This window comes from Phoenix dactylifera, chromosome 1, assembly GCF_009389715.1.
Source record: "Phoenix dactylifera cultivar Barhee BC4 chromosome 1, palm_55x_up_171113_PBpolish2nd_filt_p, whole genome shotgun sequence".
NCBI classification, from domain to species: Eukaryota; Viridiplantae; Streptophyta; class Magnoliopsida; order Arecales; family Arecaceae; genus Phoenix; species Phoenix dactylifera.
Window position 1 is genome coordinate 19,474,110 of NC_052392.1, and position 18,817 is coordinate 19,492,926.

Here is an 18,817-nt window from a genome sequence, read left to right on the forward strand (position 1 = left end):
GGTTCTTCTCGATTTAAAAATATATGACATGCATCCCAAACTTATAATTGGTAAACGCCACCCAATCGTGCACCCTCTCACCGAAGCTTGGCCCCACAACAGGTTCTTTCGTAGGTGTGGAAAACGTTGCCTGTAATAAATAGCACTCGCTTTCTCGGAACACCCGACGATCAACCCAACTTGGTGCCGTTAATCAAGAATGGGTGGTCTTGGCTGCGGGTTCCGTAGCGGGGATTCTCGTTGTTGGTGCGTGAAATTCCAACTGATTTATATAGCAGTCGCGCGCAATACGATTCCGCTGGGCAACGGCCGAGCTGGAGAACCCTCGCACGCTCCATAAATACCCCAGCGGAGCTCCGAGAACTTTTCTGTTCTCTTTTCCTGCTCCCAGTAGCCTTCCTCAGTGGGTTTTGGAGGTCGGGCGTCGAGAGAGAGGGAGAGAGGAGGAGAGGGCGGGAAGCTGGGATTGGCGTTTCTGGTTATGGGATTTGAGCGATGGCGGCGGGGATGCCATCGGTGGAGCTGTGCAGGGGCATCAATGGCCTCGACAAGGTCGTGCTGAGGGAGGCCAAGGGGTGTTCGGCCGAGGTCTGGTTTCTTCCACTCCCCTCTCTCGAATCTTTCTTCGATTTCTTGTGTTTCTTTGACTGAGTTTATTTTCTTTCTTGGGTTCGAGTTGGGAGATCTCTCTTGGATAAAGAACTTGGATTCTTGATCGTTTCTTGTGGTTTTTTGGTGGTAGAATTTGATCTGTTCTGTTCTTGCTGGATCTTATGTTGTTGTAACCATTTTGATAGATTAATTTGTTGATTCTTCTGATTGTTTGATGAATCCATGGAATTCTGCGGTAATTTAAGTGTCTTCTTGCTGCCAGTGGTTGGTTAGCGCATGTTAAGAAACCCCTCTGATTAGGTAATTTGATTCCATTTTCTTGATAGGTAATTTGATTCCTTTTCTTGATCTTGTGGTGAAACAGTTTCTGGAGAATGCTCTGCAGGCGTCGGATTCCTATAAGTTTGCAAAAAAGAAAATGTTCTTGATGAAATTGCCCTATTGGGTTTTGGACTCTTTAGTATGTGGTGAACCTTAAGGTGATTTTAAGACATCAGTTAATGATGAAATTAATCGGTCACTTGAATGCCTATAAAGTGGAGGGGAGTTTGTACATAACTGCGTCAAGCTGTCTTTATTGAAATCCTCTTCTCCGAGTTATTTCTAGATCTTCTAGTTTTCTTCTTCTTCTTCTTGTTCTTCTTATCTGGTAGCTCGCAACTATTCTGGTTGCAGCTGGTGCTTCTGTGTTTTGATGTGATGGTTCTTCGGATAGCTGCTGCTGTTTTGAAGTGGACAATTTATTCACCTTTACTGAATTAGAATCCAGCCCAGAGACCATCAGTGTTTTCTAACATGCAGATTTCTCTCCGACTAGATGCTGCTTTTCTTTTCTTGTGGTATATTGATTGAGATTTGTGGGACATCAATTTATGGTATATTGTTTGCAAGAATTCCTTATTATAGCAACAGGGAAAAGTTATAGCAGGATCGCTTAAGGTTTGTGGGACATCAGACTTAACATGTCACACATCTTGTGCGCCAACTTTCTCTTACATTAAGAAAAAATGATTAGTGTGTTGCTCACATTGGTGTTGTTTCTCTTGTTTTTTCTGGTTGTCTTAGATTGGAGATAGCTCTATGAGCTCTTCTTTAAGCACATCTCTCTTGCATTTCATGATAAGGTAGAAAGAAATGCAATATTTAGCTTATGATTCTTGTTTCTGGTGAATCAGTCTGGTTTTGGCACATCTTGTGCGCTCACTTTCTCTTACATTAAGAAAAAAAGATTAGTGCGTCGCTCACATTGGTGTTGTTTCTCTTGTTTTTTCAAGTTGTCTTAGATTGGAGATAGCTCTATGAGCTCTTCTTTAAGAACATCTCTCTTGCATTTCATGATAAGATAGAAAGAAATGCAAGATTTAGCTTATGCTTCTTGTTTCTGGTGAATCAGTCCAGTTTTCACTAATTTTGGTCACCATATTCCGTAAACACACATGCTTTGGCATAGGAATTAGCTAAGCATTTAGTTCAGTGAAGGTGCACTGCTACATTGCAGTACTTAACCCCTTGAGATGCTTTAGTCTGAAAGTCTTATCAAGCCTGACATTTGACTATGGCATTATTTTTTTTTCTATAATTATGTTATTAGCCATATGGACTTAAGCTTGATTACTTGTGAGGCATCTAGTTCAGTTGTCATGACCTATATCTTTTATTTTGCTTTTATATTTTTTTTTTTCAAAATTGCCACAACTTTTATGAGTGCCTAGATCATCATCTTGAGAGTAGTACTAGTTTTCTTTCAGTAATTTCCTCCACATATAGACTTCCTTTAGATTTTTTTTTGGCTATTTGCTTTTTTGTGCTATATGTATATGTCCTAAAATCTTTATGGAATAGATTCTTATGACATAGGAAAGTCATGTAGGACCTGAAATATTGTTTTTATCATAGCTTGTAGACTGAGAACTTTATATCCAGATAATATTTCAATATTGATGAAAACATATAATATTTCTGAGATAACTTGTTGTTGTTGTCGAATTTTCATCATTATTTTTAGTTTTGAAACAGGGTTGCTTTTTGATAAAGAGCTTTGAATCAGGGATCATAGATTTGGCAAATGTTGGTACAGGAGGAATCTTCAGAACTTCAAAGGGTTGTAAGGTTTCATGATTAGGAATTGATGCATTTGCTGTAGAAACGTAACTGGTTTTGACGGGCTCGAGGATACCATCTTAAGAGTTTATCAGAAAATTCTGAGAGATGGTAAAAGAGGGAAGGTTAGGGATGTTTGCATAGGTTAAATATGTTCTTAATGGTTCTATGTTGTTCCAAGCAGTTTTGGTGCTTCAGCTAGTCACATCATTAGACAATTTGGAAGATTATTTTCTTCCTTTTTAAAGGGCATTCCTTGTCTTTGCATTTTTATTTTGGTAGATTAGTGGTTTAGAATGTAGATGATCTTTAGAAACTATAGATAAATTATTCTATGGAACTTCAATGACAATTTTTTTATTTTTGTGATTTGAAAATTTTCTCATTGAAATGTCGAAGAGGATGCTATATTTTGATAGTAGGTTGCATCCAAGCTAGCACATGACAGATTGGCTAGTCAAAGCACTACTATTTGTTATAATTATGCCTGCAGTTTATGGTTGAAAAATTTTTACTTGAAAGGTCAGAGCAATCTATTGTCTACGATGTGGTTGAATCTGAGCGATCATAGTCCACACAGATAATGTCGATCATGTAAACGGTATATGTGTTCATTGTTCAACAGACTTTTTAGTTCAATTTTCACTGAGCTGTGGCCTAATACTATGTTCCACACAAGAAATCACTCTTCCTTGTTATATTCAATCCACATAAAAGTACTCTCATGTGTTTAGAATGTCTAAGATCTGTATCATCCTTGATTTTAAGTTCTCCAAATTTTCATAATTTAAATCCAAAAATGATGTTATTCGGTTATAGATTATTACTATAACAAGTACCTTTAACTATCTTCCGTAGTTTTGTTTTACTATAGATTGGAAAAATTGGATATGTGCAAAAGAAGGGCCCTTGCTACTTACGTCATTTTTGCTGCTAGATCTCTAAACAATTGTGTTATATTTGCCATGAGAATATTGGATGATTCACCTTGCAACCATCCCTGCTACCTAAGTGTATCCCATTTTATTTTCTCGCTTCAAGTTTACTTTATTGTTTCTGTTGGGATTAATGGGCACAAAACTCACTGTATCCGGCTTACCAATTAACAATTGGTCTCATTCAGGCATTCCATCAAACACATCACAGGCATGAACAGATAAGCACAAAGACACCAAATTTACGTGGTTCGGCAGCAAGTGCCTACATCCACGGGAAGGAGGAACAATCCACTATATCAATCTTCCCAATAGGGTACAAGCATAGATACATAAGAGCCCAAAATATGGACTGCCAAATGATCACAATAGGAGGCAATATAAAACCAAATATAAAGCAAGAAACAACCTGATCGGATCACCCTTCTGCAGCCACAATGATAGATCAAAAGTGTAGTATGCAAATCAACCTTTCTACGGCTCCAATGGTAGATCAAATGAGTATCAAAACCATACCTTCCCTTGTTGCAATTTCTGTGAACAGCAAAGAAGAAAGGGGCTCACGGAAACAGGGAAGTCACAGGAAGAAGCCACGGCTGAAGAAGGGAAGAAGGAAGAACGCCTCCAGCGAATGAAGACAGAAGGGAACCCAAGTCAGATGTTGCCAAGAGACCGAGAGCGCACGGGAGGAAGAAGATGGGAGCGGCGGCGGCTGAAAAAACCCTTTCAACCTAAAACCAAAACAAAACCCTTCATCCCACGGGAAAAGAGGTAACATGTACCTTTTATATAATGAAATGTCATTTTGCAAATAGGTCCCTCTCAAAGCCACTATTTGGAGCAAAGTCCAAAATAGTCAACAATCCTCCTCCTTGCGACAAATTATGTACCTATCATCAAATATGGATTGATAAAATAACCTCCTCCTCACCACAAGCCCGGAAGGGCATTAACAAGTGCTCACACCAATCAAGTTCAGGAAAGTCCTGAACTTAACTGCTGTGATTGGTTTAGTGAACATATCAGCCGGATTATGAGCAGTGTAGATTTTCTGAATCCGGACATCACCATTCTCCACCAAATCTCTGATGAAGTGATACCTGACATCTATATGCTTAGTGCGTTCGTGATACATCTGATCTCTGGCAAGATGCAAAGCACTTTGACTGTCACAATTAATATCCAAACGGTCCTGCTCGAGACCCAAATCCTGTACTAGTCCTCTTAACCAAATAGCTTCCTTTGCTGCCTCTGTCAACGCCATATACTCTGCTTCTATAGTAGACAAAGCAACTGTAGGCTGCAAAGTAGCCTTCCAACTGACTGCACAACCAGAGAGAGTAAATACATATCCGGTTAACGACCTCCTCCTGTCCAAATCACTAGCATAATCTGAATCAGAAAATCCTGTAATAGTGCAATTACTCTGTGCGGAGAATACCAATCCCAAATTGGAAGTGCCTTTTAGATATCTAAGTATCCATTTCACAGCTGACCAGTGAGCCTTTCCAGGCTTATCCATGTATCTGCTTACTACGCTTACTGCCTGTGAAATATCAGATCAAGTGCAGACCATTGCATACATGATGCTACCTACTGCACTTGCATATGGCACTCTGGACATATATCTCTCCTCATCCTCAGTCTGGGGACAGAGTGTGGCAGATAATTTGAAATGACTGGCAAAAGGAGTAGTGACTGGCTTGACTGTGGACATACCAAATCTATCCAAGACTTTCTTAATATATCCATGCTGAGTAAGAAAAAGTCTACCCAACTGCCTGTCACGACTGATCTCCATCCCAAGTATTTTCTTTGCCGGTCCAAGATCCTTCATCTCAAATGCAGTACTGAGCTCAGCTTTCAGATTTTGGATGATTGATATATCCTTGGCTGCTATCATCATATCATCCACATACAGTAATAAGTAACAAAAGGATCCATCTGAAAACCGCTGGTGATATACGCAACTGTCATATGGAGATCTGTTGTATCCATGGTCGACTATAAACTTATCAAATTTGCGATACCACTGTCTTGGAGACTGCTTGAGACCATATAATGATCTCTTGAGCAAACATACATGATCTTCCTTGTCTGGAACCTCAAAACCAGGTGGTTGTTGCATATAAATCTGTTCCTCTAAATCACCGTGAAGAAAAGCTGTTTTAACATCTAGCTGTTCCAGCTCTAAATTCTGAGAAACAACTAAGGCAAGCAACACACGAATAGAAGAGTGTTTAACTACAGGAGAAAATATTTCCTTATAGTCAATTCCCTCCCGTTGACAATAGCCCTTAGCTACTAACCTGGCCTTATATCTTAAATCCTGATGACTGGCTCCCTCTTTATTCTTGAAGATCCATTTGCAGCCTATTGCCTTCTTGCCCTCTGGTAATCTGACTAATTTCCAAGTCTGATTCTTCTCTAAAGATTGTAATTCTTCAACCATAGCCATGGTCCATTGTTCAGCCTGCGGACAACTAATAGCCTCCTGATATGTGGTCGGCTCATCACCAATAGTGTCTGCAATGCTCAGAGCATAATAAACTAACCCAGCACAAGCTGAATCCTCAAAACCATACCTTTGTGGTGTTCTGATCTGACGCCTGGGTCTACGAGTGGCAATGCTATCAATCTGATCCTGACCTTCCATGGTAACCTCCTCCTGAGTCTGTATCTCTGCATTTGTCTGCTGTTGCTGCTCATTCAGAATTAAAGTATCTTCATTTGCCTGCTGCTGTGATCTGATAGTCTGATCAATATTCATAACAGTCCTATTTATCTGATCCTGACCCTGATCTCTCTCAGAAGAACTTGGCTGTAGCTGCCTTAAAGGAGTAGCTATCTCATGAAATGTCACATCCCTACTGACTAAAAAACCTTGGGATCCAGGCTCTGTGCACCATAATCTGTAGCCTTTTACCCCAGATGCGTATCCTAGAAATACGCACTTCTTAGCCCTAGGGTCCAACTTTCCATCTCTTACATGTGCATAAGCTGGACACCCAAAGACTCTGAGTACTGAATAGTCTGCAGGTTTTCCTGTCCACATTTCTTCCGGAGTTTTCATGCCCAATGCTAATGCTGGAGATCGGTTTATAATGTAGCAGGCTGTGTGAGAGGCCTCTGCCCAAAAATCTCTAGTTAATCCAGAACTAGATAGCATAGATCTGACTCTCTCAATTAGTGTGCGATTCATGCGTTCTGCCACACCATTCTGTTGAGGTGTACCCACTGTGGTTCTATGTCTGACAATACCCTCTAATTTGCAAAAGTCATTAAACTCAGTAGAACAGAATTCTAATCCATTGTCAGTTCGGAAGGTTTTCAACTTCCTATCAGTATGCCTCTCGACCATAGCCTTCCACTTCTTAAATGTGTCAAATACATCACTCTTATTTCTGATAGTGTATATCCAGACTTTGCGGGAGTAGTCATCAATAAAAGTGAGTAAATACCTAGATCCACCCTTGGATGTAATTGGGGCTGGTCCCCATAGGTCAGAATGAATATAATCTAATATACCAGCTGTCCTGTGCACGCCTGTAGAAAAGCTGACCCTGTGTTGTTTTTCGAACACACAATGCTCACAGAATCCAAGTGCACCAACCTTCTGACCACTTAGCAAACCACGTTTGCTCAGCTCCTGTAAACCTTTATCTGAGATGTGGCCCAATCTCTGATGCCACAGGTGTGTCAACTGCTCAGTAGAAGACTGCACTGCTGAAGCCTGTCCAACTATTGTACTACCATCCAAATAGTAAAGGGTCCCACACAATTTTCCTTTCAATAAAGTCAATACTCCTTTATTGATAGTTATTGATCCTCTACCCCATCTGCCCTCGAAACCTGCACTATCGAAAACATGTACTGAGAGAAGGTTTCTCTTTAGTTGAGGAACATATCTGACATCGTCCAAGGTCACCACAGTGTTTGCATTAGATTTAATTTGAACTGTACCAACACCTTCCACTTTACAAATACCATCATCTCCAAAAAGAACAGTGCCCCCCTCACATGATCTAAAAGAAGAGAACCATTCCTTATGAGGTGTCATGTGGAAAGATGCTCCAGAGTCCACAATCCAAGTATCAGGATGACTGACACTGCAAGCAGCTGTAAATACTGCATCATTATCATTACTGTTGTGACCTGCTGATGAAACTGCAACCGTTGCCGAGTCTGAGACGGTTCCTTTATCCTTTTGTTCCCTCTCTTTCTTAGACTGTAGTAGTCTACATTCTGATTTCCAGTGGCCTGGTTTCTTACAATAGTGACAAACACCTGGTCTTCTAGACCTAGACTTTGATCTGATTTTGGATTTGCTTCTACCTTGTCCACCTTTCTTCTGCTCATCTCTACCTCTAACTATAAGTCCTTGAGCTGGAGTCTGAACTTGATGTTGTAGCTGTACTTTCAATCTAAGCTCATTGGATAACAAAGTAGCTTCTACCTCTTCAAGACTTATTGTCTCTTTTCCATGGAGCATAGTAGTAGTAATATGCTCAAAGGACTTAGGCAATGAGTAGATGAGGATCAAAGCCTTGTCTTCTTCATCTACTTCAACACCAATATTTGATAAATCAAGTAGGAGCTTATTATACTCATCCAAGTGATCTTTGAGTGAAGTCCCTTCTGCCATACGAAATGTGTGCAACTTTCCCCTCAAATACAATCTATTAGTAAGGGATTTTGCCATATATAGACTCTCCAATTTTTCCCATACTCCCTTAGCTGTATCAAGATCCACAACATTTCGCAGGACTTTATCACTCAAACCCGAAAACAAAGTTCCTAGTGCTCTCTCATTAATCTCTTCTTTGACAGCCTCATTATCTCCTGGGATTGCATCCATACCCTTGAGGGCTTTTGCTACACCCTCCTTAACCAACAGGTATTTCATTCTTACCTTCCATAGTGAGAAGTCCCCTGTGCCATCAAATACAGCCACTTCATGCCTTATGATAGTGGAATGTGAAACAGAAGCCGAATCGTTAGCCCTAGATGAATTTTGTTGCCCAACAGTAGCCATAGCTCTGATACCAATTGTTGGGATTAATGGGCACAAAACTCACTGTATCCGGCTTACCAATTAACAATTGGTCTCATTCAGGCATTCCATCAAACACATCACAGGCATGAACAGATAAGCACAAAGACACCAAATTTACGTGGTTCGGCAGCAAGTGCCTACATCCACGGGAAGGAGGAACAATCCACTATATCAATCTTCCCAATAGGGTACAAGCATAGATACATAAGAGCCCAAAATATGGACTGCCAAATGATCACAATAGGAGGCAATATAAAACCAAATATAAAGCAAGAAACAACCTGATCGGATCACCCTTCTGCAGCCACAATGATAGATCAAAAGTGTAGTATGCAAATCAACCTTTCTACGGCTCCAATGGTAGATCAAATGAGTATCAAAACCATACCTTCCCTTGTTGCAATTTCTGTGAACAGCAAAGAAGAAAGGGGCTCACGGAAACAGGGAAGTCACAGGAAGAAGCCACGGCTGAAGAAGGGAAGAAGGAAGAACGCCTCCAGCGAATGAAGACAGAAGGGAACCCAAGTCAGATGTTGCCAAGAGACCGAGAGCGCACGGGAGGAAGAAGATGGGAGCGGCGGCGGCTGAAAAAACCCTTTCAACCTAAAACCAAAACAAAACCCTTCATCCCACGGGAAAAGAGGTAACATGTACCTTTTATATAATGAAATGTCATTTTGCAAATAGGTCCCTCTCAAAGCCACTATTTGGAGCAAAGTCCAAAATAGTCAACAGTTTCATCCTTGTCACCATAACTATTTGAGTTGCCTCTGGTGTTATTACCGGATTTCTTGATCCTTTCTCGCAACTTCCATCCACTTTAACTTAGGATTTTTCCCTCCTTGGCTCTTTTTCTATGTCCCTTTGAAATAATTGCTGGGCCGCCTCAAAAGATCTTTATTGCACATGCCCAAACTGTTTCTGTCATTTCTGCATCACTTAATAAATGCAACTTCCGTGCCTTCTCTAATATATATGTCACCTCCCTAGATTTGCAGCTCATACTCATTAAATATGCCTAGACCCTCAACATTACCAGCACTTTTTTAATCCCATACATGTTAGGCTTTATGATCATTTTTAAAGCTTTCTTTACTTAGTCTTCCTTTAAGCTGCCAAGGAATGGTTCAATCACATGACATTCCTGGAAGTGTGTCTCCTCTTTATCTGTCTGCTATATCTATCTCTCCATTTTTTTAATCCCAAAACTGATAACCGACTCATAGTACCCTCATTTCCATTTCCATTTCCAAGTCATGTTCCATACTTTGTTTATGTTCTATACTTCAGCTGATACACAAGCCTTTATCTTCTGATCCATCCTTTGTAATTACAACCGAACATTTAATCTTGTTCTATTCTAAGACTATATTTCATTTTTGCAAATTGAACAATATCACATCTTATTGAATATTTCTAATGGTTTCATTTATGGCTTGTCTAAAGAGATAATTCTTATTGCTGATCGTTTTGGCATGGGCCAGCTAAAACTCACAAATCACTTGGCTGATGAAAACTGTACCTAATGCTTTTCACCGCCTTAATATAATTGTGTCTTCAAAAAATTCAATATACAAGAATTGCATGTCTGTATTTCTTAAAACCGGTTATACTACTTCTGATGGGAGTTTAATTGGCATTTCATGTTAATAAAGAATGTCAAGAAGTAGAAGCCCAAATATTTCATTGATTGATTGGATCATGTTCATCCATCAAATAATCTTTCTCTTGAATCGATCATGTCCACTAAATATGTGAGTTACTTATATACAGGGAGATGAAATAATATGTAAAAATTAGAATATAAGAGTTTCCATGAGTTTGTTTCACATGCCAAATTAATCTTAATCTTATATTATTATGTACACTATGTAAGTACATGTTTCTTGTCTCCATTAACTGGAACATTTAATGGCTTAGAGCTTACATTTACTTAATAAAGCCCTTGTAAAGGTGAATGTTTATATACTATAATTCAGTGTTTAATACCGATCACTTTGTTGTTGTGCAACCTATGCTAGTATTCTTTAAAACGGTGCTTGCTGGTCTCTATCCTGATTCCATTTGCCTTGTTGAGTATTTTTCATAACTTGGATGACCCCTTATTCATGCCTTTTTGCTTTGTGCTCAAATCTCTCAACTATGGGTTATTTATTTATGACTTATCTTATTTGCATGATTTAGATCCATGTCAACTTCCTGATAAAATAGCAATTCAAAAGTTGTTCATTTGTGGATGCCGGTAGCCGATGTACTGTTGTATGCATATCCATTTGTGTTTTTGCAGGTGTATCTGTATGGAGGTCAAGTAACATCATGGAAAAATATCTATGGCGAGGAGTTGCTTTTTGTCAGCAGTAAGGTACCAAAGTTGATTCTTATCTTTTCCAAGGACTGGAATATAGAAGCATGAAAGTCCTGCAAGATGACATATATACAAATGATCCTGGTCATTTATAGTATCGTCAGGATAAGGGCAAAGTTTTCAGGTTATCCTCCATATGCAAATACCGTTGCTAATTTGCTATAATAACGAACTAGTTCTTATCAAAAAATAATGCAATATTAGTTGAAATACTTTTCTCTTAAAAGGAACGCACGGTAAGCAGGAAATGTGAAAAGGTAATGGATGGCACCCACAGGATACCAGGTGCTTCCCCACTAGAATCCTTGAGTTGACTCGAGGTTTTGGGAGTTAAACTGCCCACCTAGCACATGTTCATTTCTATAATGCTGCCTACGTGGATGACTGTTATGACTGTGCTTGCTGTAAATATATTCTACTCAAACACTTCTTAAGCACTCTTGCTTGCTATGACGTTCTAGTTTCATCATTTGCTGCTTGTGTACTCGAATGTCCTAGAGTTGCTTCCATGCCCATTCATGCTTTTTACAACTATTATGGTTCAGTTTCTCTAGGGATTTATACTGCTTAACTTTATTATTTTTGAGGTTACACTTAAGTTTTATGTGGAGATGTCATCTCAAGTTCGGCATGGAGATTAAATAATATTGGTTAATAGACTCTTGTCTATTTTGGGGTGAATGTCATGGACCTTTTGGAGGCTATGTTCCATGAGCATGAGCGATATCTGTATCACTGTCTTCTATCTATTTTGGTATCTCCTTCAAGGCTTCAACTGTATGCTTTGAAGTCTTTTTTCTTTTAAATGACTGTCCTTTCTTTTCCATTCTGAACCCTGCCCTATGTATATTTTGAATCTCTTTGTTTTTGTTATGGACTTCTTATTCTCTTCTTTCATCTTTTAGATTTTTTTTTTGTAATTGCATATATCAATTTTTTACATCTTAAGCCTGAAAGGTTACTGTTTTTCCTTCTCTTTATGTCAGTATGATATCCCTATTTAGAGCCTGTCTCCTTGCAACTTCCAATTGCATGACACTATAATCCTCTGGTTTGAAGGATTTGACCATGAAACAATGAGGACGTTTCCTTTTCATTTAAATCATGTTCGAATTGTTTATGTGCTTTGTACCCTTCCCAAGATATTTTTGTGTTTCATTTGTTATCTTGCTGCCATCATGGGAACCAAGTGCATGAACTTTCATTGTACATACAATACCTTGTTATGAGGCTCATTAGCTATGGTCATTAAAGTCAGAGAGATGTAACATCTGTCTCTCAGAATGTTGGGATATTATCCTCTTTTTTTTTTTGGTACAACGGCGGCTCACACCCGACGGGTTTGAATGCAGCCAATATTATCCCTTATTCATAGTGAATTAATTCAACGAAAGTGTTTCTTGGCACAGCATGTGCTTAAGTAGATGTAAATCAATGGATGGGAGATGTTCATCTTATGTTTAGTGATTTCGTTAACTAAGTTTGACCTTAATCTTGCTCTGGTCATCTAATGTCCTTGTCTAACTTCCCCTTTTTTTATTCTTTATAGGCTACCTTCAAGCTTCCAAAAGCAATACGTGGGGGTATCCCAATATGCTTTCCTCAAGTATGACTATCTTATCATCTATTTTTTATCTAATTACACCTCATCTGTACTTTCATCATCATTGTCACCCAAAAATGCTCTGATCATGCAGTTTGGGAGCCATGGAGCTCTTGAACTACATGGGTTTGCCAGGAACAGGTTTTGGAGTATTGACACTAACCCACCAACTTTTCCAGCACACAGTGTCACTAAAACTTTTGTCGATTTAATCCTCAAGCCATCTGACAAAGACACAAAGATCTGGCCTCACAGGTTGCTATATGCAGATTGACTTCTTCAGATATTTTTCCTTAATAAGTTATATGCAAGCTATCAGTACTGTGTCTGTCTACATTTTCTTTTTGTTAGTTTCTTTTACTGCACTCCTTCTATGCTTGGCTGAACCATTACTGTGTACTTTCTATCATTGCAGTTATGAATTTCGTCTAAGAGTTGCTCTGGCTCGTGGAGGAGCTCTGATACTGACATCACGCATAAGAAACACCAATACTGATGGAAGACCATTCTCATTTACATTTGCATTTCAGACTTACTTTTCTGTCTCTGACATCAGGTTTGTCAGACAAATTTTGCTAAGTTTCTCATATGTTTTTTCATTATATTTTATAAATCTGTATCCATTAGTAGTCTAATCATATGAGCATTCACAATTCTGAGCAATACAGAATTTCTTGCATAGGGAAAAATAGAGGAAAAGGAATGAAAAATTGTAGGTTTTTTGGACTTGATATGTTTTTAATATTAATGTGTGTGTGTGTAATGGGTTGGAAAGAATGAGGTCTCAAGTGTTAGTGGCAGTTGATTACCTGCGCACATGCACATGCACACCGTGCAGCTGAATACACAAAGTTCACCAACCAACATGGACAATGGTTACACTCTAGATTTTGGATATAAATACAATATCTGTATATGTCCAGAATAATTATATGTTTCTGAAGACTAAGCACCATTAAATTTCTATTGTAACTAGTTTGCCATGTATTTTAAGAAACATTTTATGCATTGTTTGACTCTCTCTATCCTCATACCAATTTAGATATATAAATAAGATAAATATCTGGCCAGATGTTTGTTAATTTTTCTTAGATCAATCAGAATTTGTCCAGTCAAAAAAAAAAAAAAAAAATCTTTGACCATAGGTTTTTATTATTTTGTACAATTAGATATGCTTAGTCATTCTGTTATGCTTGTTTAACAACAAATAATTATCATAATTCTAACCACCAAGCCTCTTTTAAATTATGTTGGGTTGTCTTTACGAATCCTCATTAGTCAAGTAGTTCTATTTAGGGCTAGATCTGATGTCATATTTAGTTTTGGCAAGTGGCAACATACACTCCAGTCATCCTTTATTTTTTTTTCCTGCCCACTTTCCTGGACCTGAATTTCAAGTAAATGTTCCAGTGAAGTGCGGGTAGAAGGATTGGAGACACTGGATTACCTTGACAACTTGAAGGAGAAGCAGCGCTTCACAGAACAAGGAGATGCACTTACATTTGAATCTGAAGTAAGTAAATCAGCATAGTCATATAGACTGTTATAGTTGGACATTAAATATTAATGCTCTTGTTCAAAAAAGGTGGAGAAAATATATTTGAGCACGCCAATGAAGATTGCTATTCTGGATCATGAAAAGAAAAGCACATTTGTTTTGCTAAAAGACGGTCTTCCTGATGCTGGTGAGTTTGATATTAGTTTCTATTTCCTTTTTTTTCCATTATCTTCTGACTATCTTCTTTGAACCTTGGACAATTCCCATCATATTTACTGCTTGCATCAAGAATTCTAGGGAAATGAATAACTGAAATCAGAATCAGTAGAATCTTTTTTATAATGAAGTCCTTGGTGGCATATCCTTTTTCCTCCATGCAGTGGTATGGAATCCTTGGGACAAGAAAGCCAAAGCCCTGGCGGATTTTGGGTATGATGAGTATAAACATATGCTTTGCGTGGAGGCGGCAGCCATTGAGAAGCCCATCACTCTGAAGCCTGGTCAGGAATGGAAAGGAACACAAGAGCTATCTACTGTTCCTTCCAGTTACTGTAGTGGGCAGTTGGATCCTCAGAAAGTTCTTCAAGGTTGAGAGGTTGTCCTACTGTGTACATCCTATAAAGGTATGTTCCATATCCTAGTCGTAGAGTACTGTTAGATTATTGTATTTGAAGGCTCATTCACTGGTATTCCAATTTCTAGTACTTAAGCATGGATGGCCTTATGATGTATGATTGGCTTGGCACTTCACTGCACCAAGTCTTAAATCATCAAGATAAGACAATTGAAAGTATAGGAGACCATTCGCTGTTTCCATTAGACAAGTGTTTGAGAAGTTTTCATGAACCTATTTGTTTCTAACCATCGGTAAGGATTTTGGATTCTAAACCTTCCAGATAGAAGATATTTTTCTATTACATCGTTGCATGTACTTAACATAGCTGAGTTTTGAAATGACGCCAACCACAGAACCAATATGACAGGACATATTTGATTTCAACATCAATTTATAGTTGTGTTATTGTGATTTATTATTTTAGGAGAAATCTTAGTCTGAGATTCAGTTGGGCTGACTAGATTTTGTTTTCAGTGGTTTCTGGAGTTCCATGTTTGCCTTTTGGATTTTCAATCAAAAGCATGAAGAAGAAAAGGTTTAAATTAAAATTAGAAAAAGACAATAAAAAAGTCGAAACTACTTTAGAAATCATTTAAGCATATTGTGCTCTTTGAGATCTTCGGGTGTTTGCTTTTGTTGAACCTCTGATTGTATAGTTTGGATTGTTTCAGGCTATACTTACGTAGAAATTTTTAAATTAAAAATAAAATGTTAAAATGCATGTTGTGCACTAATTTAGAGTGTAATATATTGTTTCACTTGATAAAATAAATGACAATCTAAAGAAGTAAAAAATTATTAATTTATATTCTTTACGGAATAATTGCAAGACTTTCTTTTTAACTATGGTAGATGTATATGAGAATAACGCATAAAGACCATTGGTCTATGATTCTGATCGGCGAGGGTTTGGAAATATTTGGAACTTCTTGGGGTTTGAAACTTGATACCCTATGAAGGAGATTTGATCTTATTAGATCTCAAGAATCCAAGCTCAAATCTGAACCTAACTTCACAATGCTAAACTGCACAAGAAGTTCCCTTGCCACCTTCCCACCACTCCCCCCCCCCCAACAAACCTCCTCCTTTTCCTCTCCCTCTCTCCAAAAAAAATCTTAAAGCTTCCAAAAGATGTATGCTTGCACATATATGTTTAATACTTCTTTTTTAAATAATATATGTTTAATACTTCTTACAATTCGAATAAATATTTAAATAAATGATTGTGGGAACTTATCATAGTTTGTCCTTTGGACATGTAATATCAGCCTGTGGGTTGCTTCCAGCTGGAAATGAGGTGTCTTTGCTTCGGTTTCAGAATTTTGGCCTGAACTTTAAATGCATGATCTGACATATAATTTTGTGATGTCCACCTTCTGAGCTCCATCACCCCTAGAGACTTGTTTTAGTAAAAAACTGCTGAAAATGATTTATTTATTTTTCCTTTGTTTTCTTAATTATTTTTGCTTATTTAGAAAATAATTCTTTTGTTTTATAATCGATTACTTTCTGTAAGCACATTTGTTATATGCATGCTTATATATCATTTTGTTTGCAGGCATTCTCCTTCCTGTTGCATCCTCTTTATCAATGCCCTGCAGGGGTATTCTGGCTGTTTTCGTGCCCATTCACTTTTTTCCTTTTTCCCATCTTATAGGCTATGGTGTATCTAATCTAGAGGCAGAATTTTAGTGGAATAGTAGCAACTAGCAACCATGTTTTACGTGGTCCACATCTATCAAGAAGAAAAGGAATGTCAGCCCAAACCAGAGGGTACATAAATCCAAACATGTTAGACCTACTGCTTGTTTCTTGTAGCATATCATCGCAAGAAACCAAGTTTTTGAGGATGAGAGAGGCATGTAAAGGTCTACTGGCCCTTTTTCTGAATGTATTAATCTTTTATGGGGTTCTGTGCCTTCTGCTATAAAAACTTTTGGCCCGGGGTCTGAAAGTTATATAGCAGTGACGGTGCTTCTATTAAACCTCTGAGTTCTTCGGGTGGATTATCCGATGTAGTGCCATCCGAACTGATAGCGTGCAACTCTATATTATTAGTCCCACTCAGACAAGTGATGGCCAGAAAAGCTATCCCTCCAAAATTGTCAGCTGATAGCCCAATCATGAATTTAATCAATTCTTATGCACCATATCTTCAGAACTCTGAATCAATAATGGCCTCTCTTAGAGATGTTTGGATTTGAGGTTTACACTTCCCTTTAGTTGGAGATAAATACTCATTTCAGAGATAGCAGAAGCGTTCAAACTTTTGCTTTACCTAGTTAATTGAGTTGTAACACTGACCCGACACTTGCTCTGCCTACTTAATCGGGTTGTAAGTGCTTGGCTTAAAATGTTATTACATCGATCTGTGATGAAGGCATGATCCTAGGAATTATAACTCATTCGCAAACAGAATTGCTAGCCAGGGCAACTTTCTGGGTTTTTTTATGGGTAGCCAGCGCAATATTAGATGAGACTGCAGTCTGCTTTACGCTTCACTGCTGAAGGCATTTGAGTACGAGGGATAACTCATTTTGTTGGAACGAACCTCAGTTTAGTTTGCATGCCTTATCACTTTGCTGCTCTTGTACGACCTAAGGCAGTCTCATAATTGATCATGCCTTGTGGTCCGATGCTAACACTTCATGTTTCCAGCTTTGGTGGAACCGAAGTAGTCTCTTTTTACTCTTTATTAAAACATAGAAATGGCATTTAAATTAACCTATGCATGGGCGGTCTCCGGCTGATCCTACCGCAGCCGTCACGCTCCCGTTTTAGCATTTTTTGGGGGGAGTACCACCATCTGCATTATTTTTTTTTGCATAAATCAACTGACTAATTTAATCCTAAGATTACCAACCTCAGCTTTTGCACTTTCTTGATTACAAACCAAAGGCTAGGCGGGAAAAGTTTTTAGCTAATTGGTGGGGTCGTTCACACCTTTTTGGGGGGTTTGTCATAAAACTGATTCATGTCACCATGTTTAAATATATGCAATCTGTTGCTGGAAATTGGACACGGGGGCGACCACTGGCTGAGAAGGAGGGAGCTCCGGCAAGAAATGGCGGGTGGCAGTCCGTCGGCGAGCGGCGTCCTGCGGGAGACCTACAAAAAGCCGGGTTTTCGTCGCCGGCCCTCCGATGCTTAAGTCAGAGGGGGCTAATGTGTAAGGGGAGAGAGATTATCCTCTCTAGTTTTGTAGAGTCCAGCCCTTTCTAAGAAAGAGAGGTTTTCCTTTTATAGGAGGGATACAGAGTTACCTGTGATGTGACCGGACGAATTAAATGAGTTACCGTCATGATTGAGTGTGGTTATCTGAATTAATGCATTGCCGTGGAGGACGGGACTGGAGCCAATGAGTTGTTGTGGGTGACCGGACGTAGTTGAGTGAGTTGATGAGTTGCCGTGGATGGCCTGAGATTTTGAGTAACTCGGAGATCCGTGGAGACCATGCGCATTAATTATTGATAGTCGTAGCAGGGTATGGTCCCTAGTTGATGTGTCGTGGCGTGGCCGGCAAGCAAAGCAGGGTACGGTGAGACTGCTACAGGGCGTAGCCGCAGCATGTGGACGACGAGCTCGGTCTTCTGAGCTCGGCCTACATGAGCTCGGTCTTCTGAGCTCGGCTTGCATGAGCTCGGCTCGGCCTGCATGAGCCCGGCCTGCTTGAGCTCGGCCTTCTAAGCTCGGTCTTCATGAGCTCGGCTTGCTTGAGCTCGGCCTTCTGCATGAGCTCGGCCTGCATGAGGTCAGGCTTGTTGTCGGATTTGGGTGCTTTAATTATACTTGTGGGGTGGTCCATTTTTTCCTCCAACACTACCCCCCGACTTTCGAGTTCGAGCTGCTTTTTGGCTCGGGCGAAGGAAGTAGTCCAGTCGTCGATCGTCCTATAATATAGCCAAATGTCTATAAAGATGTATGTGTACCTCTCGTGTAATCGGAGCTAACGGCCTTAAGCCGAGCTATCCAAGCGGAGTTAAGCGACTTTGCTCTGAGATCGACTTCAGCAGCCTTCTTTGGCTTGTGGTC

General features: G+C 39.2%; 1 protein-coding gene across 1 annotated transcript; it reads left to right on the plus strand.

Annotated features, from left to right (window-relative positions):
• Nucleotides 1–315: 315 nt before the first annotated feature.
• Nucleotides 316–16,941, plus strand: LOC103701526 (putative glucose-6-phosphate 1-epimerase). Its single transcript, XM_008783606.4, has 9 exons — nucleotides 316–588; nucleotides 10,991–11,065; nucleotides 12,618–12,674; nucleotides 12,766–12,926; nucleotides 13,087–13,227; nucleotides 14,082–14,184; nucleotides 14,257–14,356; nucleotides 14,550–14,792; nucleotides 16,344–16,941. Exons 1-8 carry the CDS (start codon nucleotides 496–498, stop codon nucleotides 14,759–14,761), a joined length of 942 nt encoding a protein of 313 aa, XP_008781828.1. The 5' UTR covers nucleotides 316–495; the 3' UTR covers nucleotides 14,762–14,792; nucleotides 16,344–16,941.
• The last annotated feature ends 1,876 nt before the right edge of the window (nucleotides 16,942–18,817 follow it).